The sequence below is a fragment of the Vanacampus margaritifer genome, chromosome 5 (assembly GCF_051991255.1).
Source record: "Vanacampus margaritifer isolate UIUO_Vmar chromosome 5, RoL_Vmar_1.0, whole genome shotgun sequence".
In the NCBI taxonomy this organism is placed as follows: Eukaryota; Metazoa; Chordata; class Actinopteri; order Syngnathiformes; family Syngnathidae; genus Vanacampus; species Vanacampus margaritifer.
In genome coordinates, this window is record NC_135436.1 from 21,178,649 (window position 1) to 21,186,338 (window position 7,690).

Consider the following 7,690-nt stretch of genomic DNA (forward strand, 5'->3'; position numbering starts at 1 on the left):
GTCCTGACATGTGGGCATACTGTAGTTCCAACAATGGGAATCATTTTTAAAACAATGAAACAAAACCTGGCAAACTAATTTCCTCACTCTTCAGACTCTGGAGGACAATTCTAGCATACGTAAATCGAATTGCCAAAGGTGCATTTTTCATTGGTCTATTATTTGCATATGTGACAACAAACCCTAAAATGGCTGAGACAAGTTGCCCCAAACTACCATGTTGGCTAATACTTGCTCTAGTTTAAAGTTAGCTTAAAACGGAGCAGTGACTGAGGCATGACAAAAAGCCTGAATCTCTCCTCTAACGAGTCCACATGATTTGCTGCCAGAATTCGACTAGGTAGGACACCTGTTTCAAAATATATGAAGTTGAAGATTTTCACTTTAAGCTGTGCAAAACAGATACCTGGCACTCATCTCAGGTCACAATGTGCTATTCTCTTCTCAGACAGTACACAACCCCTAACCATTTATACGAAGAAAACTAGTATTCCACTTTTTCGTTGCACCCTCTGGCGGAGAAGAAAATTGCAATGTGACAACTTACCGGAGATACTAGCCCTAACTTTTTATTTTTTTTAAGTATTATTAGGTTATTAAAAAAACATGAATAAAAGAACAGGGATCTTGAGCTGATCACAATGACTTCAAATCAAAACGGACATATTTAGTTTTTTTTGTGCTTTGTCTTTTTAAGTTGGGAGAAAAAACACTGGTGGTCTGGTCTCATTTTCCCCCTTAGTCAGATGCATGTGCACGACCCACTTTTCCATCCAGTGCTCACATCTCATCTCATCTCATTGCAAGCCTTGGTTCGCTCAAGTGCGTGTTTGTCATTGGTTCTTTCTATCCGTAAACGGCGTTATTTGACGTTTTCGGTTGCTTTCGCAGTAACAGCGCAGCAGCAAACCGACGTGAACATGTCGAGATGGATTTTATGAAGGTGTTCGGCGCCCTGGTCGCCTTTCTCTTCCACAATGGGTGCACTTCTAAAATCAATGGTAAGACGCCGACACTCCGACTTTTTCAAACTTACATGCGTGTTTGTGGTTTCATGTTCATGCGTGTTTGTAGTTTCATGTTCATTTTGTCTGCTGAGATTTGAAATATTGTGAGAGGGACTGAGAGGAGAAAAGCGCGTCGGCACTGTAATTATTAACAGGCGGCGTGATGTGGAAAATATCAACAGCCACATGTTGTTTTCGTCTCAGCTGCTCAGTCAGGAGGTACAATCGAGTTCGACTAAACAGCTCCGACGCTGACGCCAGTAGCAGGAAATACGACCACAAATCACTTTTATACACGTTTTAATGCAACTCAAATGTTTGGGCCCAAGCTGTCAAGCCAAAATCACAGATGAAAACGATCATAAAGTTGCACAGGCATCAACTGCTTAGCCAAAATCAATACAAAAGTTGCACGGACAGCAGTCTGTCTTTCACACTAATCTTCTTATTGTTTTTGACTATTGGGCAAATGCTGAAAATTGGCAATCAAGTCAAAATGTTTTTTTTTTATAAGGAAGGAAAGTTGGGATGACCTTTAATGAAATACAGTGGTGTCATAAAGTTCTAAAATTATGAAAATCAACCACACTTTCCTAGAAATATTTACCTCTAAAATTGCACCAAAGTCAGAGTTTGAATTAGAGAGGTGGTTATAGTAGCCAAAAATTATGTGTACAAGTAAGAATAGTTGTTACTTTAAAATGACTAAAGTTAAAGTAAAATGTAGTCTTCCAAATAATTACTAGTAAAAGGTAGTCATTGAAGAAACTACTACCTACTCAGTAACATGGTTGATTTGTGGGCATTAATGTTAAATATTATATATTATATAGACAAAAATATAAAGTAGGAATATGCAAATTCAGATATTGCCTAACAATATCAGAATAAAACTATATATTTTAATATTAAAAAAACAAAGCCAAATTATGCTACAATAAATGGTCTGAAATCAACTCAAAAGGCTCACCATTCATTAAAGGGTAAAAAAAAAAGAAGAAAAGTCAACCCACAAATTTTCGCAGTAGCTGAGGGCTCCAGAAATGACCAATCACGGCACACCTGTTTTCTGAATTTGGTCATGTGATATTCACAAGCTGAGCCGTGATTGGTTGTTCAAATGTTCATGGGATTGTTTGTGTTTCTTTTGAGAGTATTTTTTTTAAGGGTCATACTTGGTTGTTTACCTGAGGTCATGAACACATGGCTGACGTAATTCATAAGGTGAGATGTAACAACAATGATGTTATGACACGGCAGCTATACGTGTTTAATCGCATTGGATTGGGGCGGCGTGGCGTTGGAGTGGTCGTCCCTCAAACCAGAGGTTGTGGGTTTGATCCCATGCCATTGTGGCTACGTCGAAGTATCCTTGAGCAAGACACTGAACCCCCCAGTTGCTCCTGATGCTGCATCATCAGTAGGTGATTGAGTCGTCGAATGTAAAGCACTTTGAGGGCCTTGTAAGGTGGAAAAGAACTATTTAAATGAAGTACCATTTACCATAGGCAAAGATCTGATATCAACCTTAGTGCTGGTCTCTGCCAGCTCATTGTGGGTGCATTGTAATGGTTTCTGGGGACTGCCATGATAAACTCCAAGGAGAGGCCTGAAGACTAATGGTAACCAGATGCAACCTTGAGAGGCATAAGAGACATCATATTTGGAATCCCTAATTTTATGATAAAGTTTATGATGTCACACTTGTCACATAAAAAGCTGGAAGAATGTATAGGCATTCCCAGTGCAAGGCAGCCCCATTCGGTTTCTAATTTTGCAACCATGTGATTGCCACAGGAATTCTTAAGACAACAGTCAGCCTCTTGTTCTCTTCCTCATGCTTGATGTCCCTGCGCAGGCCAAAGGATTTGCCGGCGAGGGACACAGCGCCCATGCTATAAGGTGTCCTACATCCAGGACAGCAGGCGGAGGCTGACTTTCCAAGACGCCAGGCAGGCCTGCAGGGTGGATGGAGGAGAGCTGCTCAGCATCGAGACAGAAAGCGAGCAGCGACTGATCGAAAGGTTCATACAGCAGCTCCACGCTGCCGATGGAGATTTCTGGATTGGCCTTCGCCGTAACCCGCAGCGTTTTAGGGCGGGCAGCGCCAACCCGGGATGCCCCTCCCAGTACTACTGGCTGGACGGGAGCAAAGCCAAGTTCAGGTTGTTTTCATTTTCACAGACGCAACTCAGAAACTGTCCTTGCATGTGCTATGTTGGTGTTTCCACTGCCGCTTCAAGACTGATAACCACAGACATTATTAGGAAAAATCTTTGGAATATAGCCCGTGACATAAAATAGAACTCTACTGGTTTAAATGAGTCATTGTTTGGAGTATATCCAGTGAGTTGAGGCAGTTTGAAACTGAAAAACTGTAATGTTGTGAAATAACAATACAGTACATAAGATAAAACAGCATGGCGCCATAGTGCTGAGCATGTCTGCTTCACAGTCGAGAGGTCCCAGGTTCAAATCTCTTCCTGGGCTTGCCTGAGTTTTTTTCTGGGTACCACATTCATGCATGTTAGGTTCACCATAGTCGCTAAACCAGTTGAACTCATTGTTGTCACGGGCCACGATTGTCATTACGACCGTACTCTGTAAAACCGAGTACCGTTCAGTACGGTCAGCACGGGACAATACACCCTTTGCACCACACTTTTTCTGTTTTGCAATTTGCTTTACATTCACATCATGTGTCCTGCTATCAGCCCAAAGTCAACTGGAATAGGCTCCAGCTCAAGTGAAGTGCTATAGAAAGGAATGGATGGATTAAATGAAATATAATTGAATTCAAATTAGAGCATTTGAATTCTGCGCCTTTCAGGAATTGGCACTGGGACGAGCCTTCCTGCGGTGGGGAAATGTGTGTGGTTCTTTACTATCAGCCCTCCGCACCACCTGATGAGGAAGGCCATTTCCTGTTCCAGTGGAATGACGACAACTGCAACACCAAGAACAACTACGTTTGCAAATATCCTAAAGGTGAGCTGGAGGATCACTGCTACCTGTTCCCCTAACTTTCTACTGTAAAGCTTTGCTAATATAAATGTATTGTTTTGAGTCATTTGGACATAATTAGCGCGTCCCATTTTAAGAGACAGTCCTCCAACACAATACGACCACAGACGTCATTTTGAAATGTGTTACGTATCGTAGTTTAGCGACCCCTAACGGCCATATAAATAGCGGAAAAATAGTCAAGTGAACCATAAGTGTAGTTACTGGGATTCAAACCCGGGTCATCTGGTCAGAAGACACGCGTCTATCTGACAGAGCTATCTGGGAAGTGAGTGTTTCAGTGTTGACTACATGTTTTGTAACGTCAAACATACAACAACCTGAGCCTCTTCCTAACCTCAACCATTAGTGTCCCATGTGAAGTTGTAACGTGTACAATCTCACATGCCAACACTAAAACACACTAAAATAACAGGTCTGTTAGCCCAGTATAGACGTTCGTCAGACGACTCGGATTCAAGTCCCACTATTATGTGCTATTTAACATTGCTGACAGAGGTTGCTAAACTACAATACGTAACACTTTTTTTTTGTATTTTGGTGCATGGTAAAACGACCAATATGGTCGTTTATTGTTGGAGAACTTGTTGGATTTTAATATAGAGTACTTTCATAATGCAGTATCTTAATGTGTAGTAACAGTATAAGTGTTGATTACATGCATGGTACTGACTGGGTGAATCCAATCATTCCTTTGTTTTCTCAGAGAAGACGGCAGTATTTACAGAGGCAGGGAGACGGAACGCAGCACATGCAGGTACAACATGTACCATATGAGGTCTCAAGTGTCTGACACCCCGGGGCTTGAAAATGCATTCAAACAAACATACGTTCTGTCCTAAAGTACAGTACAAAGCTTTACTGTACTCTCTATTTCAGAACTTGTGATGTCTCTATGGAGCCACAAGACTGACAATAAGATATGGTATTGAAAAAAATGTCATTGTGGAAAAAGCTGCATTGGCATTGAAACAAGTATTGGCATTGCAAAAGGTACATAAGCATATTTTTTTGTATTATGATGTATTTTTCAATGTATGTATTTTATTTTTCAATACAACCTTTTACAATGCCAATACTTGTTTCAATGTCAATGCATCTTTTTCCACAATGACAATTTTTTTTCCAATACCATATCTTATTGTCAGTGTTGTGGCTCCATATTTCTCTCTCTATGAGCAAGAAAGAGCAATCACTTTTAACTGGATAAATCATGAATAAGACCGTTTTGAATACTTTTTTTTTTTTTTTACACAAACATGAAGTCATTTTTCTCCCCCCCCCAGTTCCAACTATGATGCCAAATATATTCTTCACAACATCGAGTGGCGAGACGATAAAAGTAGGAATGCCTGAGTCATCAGGTTGGGAGAAAACTTTTACTGTCTCACTCATTGTGTTACACTCTGCCATTTCTATTTTGGAATAATATGATGAAAACTGTTTTACTTTCCCTTTCAGTGGCTTTCTCCGACAAGTCCCTGTATATTCCCTACATCCTGTATGCAACCATTCCTGCTCTGCTGCTGTTGTTGATTGCAGTTTCTGGCTTCTTCTGCTATAAACAAGCTAAGCGGTACGAACCAAACATAAACATTGTTATCTTCACATAAAATATTGCAACTCATGGTACCAACAAGGCAATATTCACGTTTGGTGCTTTTCTGTAGTCAAAATTAGGTACAGTAAACCCCAGGTTGTTGAAGGGAAAGTAGCTATCCCTCATCCATGTGGTCCTGTTATGATTGCGCCGTAGCCTCTTCCCTGTTCTAAAATCTATAGAGAGACCAAAACAAACCATTGGTCAACCAAAACCATATAGCCTACTGTAATTTCATCTAACTAAAGTCTGCTGCTAATATACATGTAAAACACCATAGAAATTAGCATGTACATTATGGTAATTATAATCAACTGCTACATTAAAACATAGAGCAGCAACACATACTGTACATACAAACCGAACATATAATAATACATAATAGTCATTGAAATACTTTCTCTCAGCTCTATGGAAACGACTATCACTATTACTGGAGTTGAGTTGGAGAACTTCGATCCCTCTTCTTCTTGCTTTTAATTATGTTGAATCAAACCCAATAGACCTCAATGTTGCCTGGCATGTTTTGGCTACATGGAAGGCACGCAACTCTACATTCAGACTTGCCTTATGAACTTCCTAAAGATCACAACCAATGCAATTTGTCTTTTCTACCATATTTCTTCCTCTAATGATAACAGTAGTCTTTTTTTTCTGCCTTCAGGAGGAAGTCAGAGACCAAAAGCTCCACCAGCCAACCAAAACCATGGCTGCCCACCGAATCGTCATCTTGCCCTATTCAAGGACCCTATGCCTTCAGTGACATCACCAAACTTTCTCACCTTGCTCCGGACAGTACCCTTCCAGCAGACTTTAAAACAAAGTACCCCTATGCTACTACAAAGGACCCCCAGTGGAATGATTACGAGAATGTATTATTAGCGGACAGGGAGAGTGGCTTTGTGACTAATGACATCTACGAGACCAGCCGAGCTCAGAGTCGACATTGTCGCCCTCAGCCTGGTTGGGTTGAAAATGAGATCTATGGGTAGAACGGTACAATCTTACATGGCCTGCCTGGTGCCAGCTAAGGAATATTACTCGATGAAGTGTTCTTGTTCGTACTTCTATATCACATGCTTGGTGCAGGATACCTGAACATGTGGCTTTGACTGGAAAGTATGTGCACTTTGTGCATCTACATTTAGGCCCTACAGTGGAACTAATAAGACTTGGGACTTTTATTAATGTCGTACTTAAGATATATTATATTACATGATCGACAAAAGTATTACCGATAGACCAATTAATCAATTAGGGAATGTGCTACATCCATTAGTGCTTCCAAATTCGTGGAAATAAATTAAGGAGGCTTCTTTTTTTCATACTGCCATGACTTAAGTGCAAAAGCATGGTCCAATAAGCAAGGTCTAGAACGACATCCTTGGATGTGTTTGATGTGGAAGAACTTGAGTTAATAGCAAATACCTCTTGGGTGAAATGGATTTTGAACCAGTGACCTTACAAATTGTTTTTTTTCTTTTCTGGATGAATGGACACACGTTTCTTTTACACAACCTGTAAACTGTCAGATATCTAATTATCTGATCCCATCTATGTAAAATATTTTCTTTTACAGGATCTCTGTCTAATAGAAAATAATGGAATCCATTATAGGTAACCAATTCCTGTTGGTGTAACAACATTCTGTTACTAATTCAAATGTATTATAACTGAGGGAACAAATCTTGACCATGTAATGTATGTGTAATTGTGTGCACATGGCTACCATGTTAGCTAAGCTAATTCAAATGGCATTATATCTGCTAAGGCCCGCAAAAGCAGTTTAACATTTCTTCTTCTTTTTTTTTTAAACTGTTCAATCAACCGGCTGCATTTTGCGGATCTCCTTGGCAGTGTTTTGTCTAAGAACAGTGACATACAATCAGGTGATAGATAAGGTTCAGTCCACTGTGACCCTCAACACTGTGGCTACCATATAGTTGTTTAAAATACAGTGTTGCATTGCCATACAAGTTTAATTCGCCCCATTACCCAATTTGTAACTCAAATCAACTTTACCCATTGAAATTAATGGAAATGCCAGTAATCTGTTACA

The 7,690-nt window shown here is 40.1% G+C and overlaps 1 protein-coding gene across 1 annotated transcript; it reads left to right on the top strand.

Annotated features, from left to right (window-relative positions):
- Nucleotides 1–706: 706 nt before the first annotated feature.
- On the top strand, nucleotides 707–7,317 carry laynb (layilin b). The gene is made up of 8 exons (XM_077564990.1): nucleotides 707–822; nucleotides 892–1,001; nucleotides 2,866–3,172; nucleotides 3,838–3,995; nucleotides 4,738–4,788; nucleotides 5,318–5,395; nucleotides 5,493–5,607; nucleotides 6,296–7,317. Exons 2-8 carry the CDS (start codon nucleotides 929–931, stop codon nucleotides 6,621–6,623), a joined length of 1,110 nt encoding a protein of 369 aa, XP_077421116.1. The 5' UTR covers nucleotides 707–822; nucleotides 892–928; the 3' UTR covers nucleotides 6,624–7,317.
- The last annotated feature ends 373 nt before the right edge of the window (nucleotides 7,318–7,690 follow it).

What these genes read in the sequence shown, in the direction of transcription:
- laynb (XM_077564990.1), top strand. Translation starts at nt 929, where the DNA reads ATGGATTTTATGAAGGTGTTCGGCGCCCTGGTCGCCTTTCTCTTCCAC. An exon ending in GTGCACTTCTAAAATCAATG is followed by an intron (nt 1,002 to 2,865) that starts GTAAGACGCCGA and finishes GTCCCTGCGCAG; the next exon opens with GCCAAAGGATTTGCCGGCGA. An exon ending in CGTTTGCAAATATCCTAAAG is followed by an intron (nt 3,996 to 4,737) that starts GTGAGCTGGAGG and finishes TTGTTTTCTCAG; the next exon opens with AGAAGACGGCAGTATTTACA.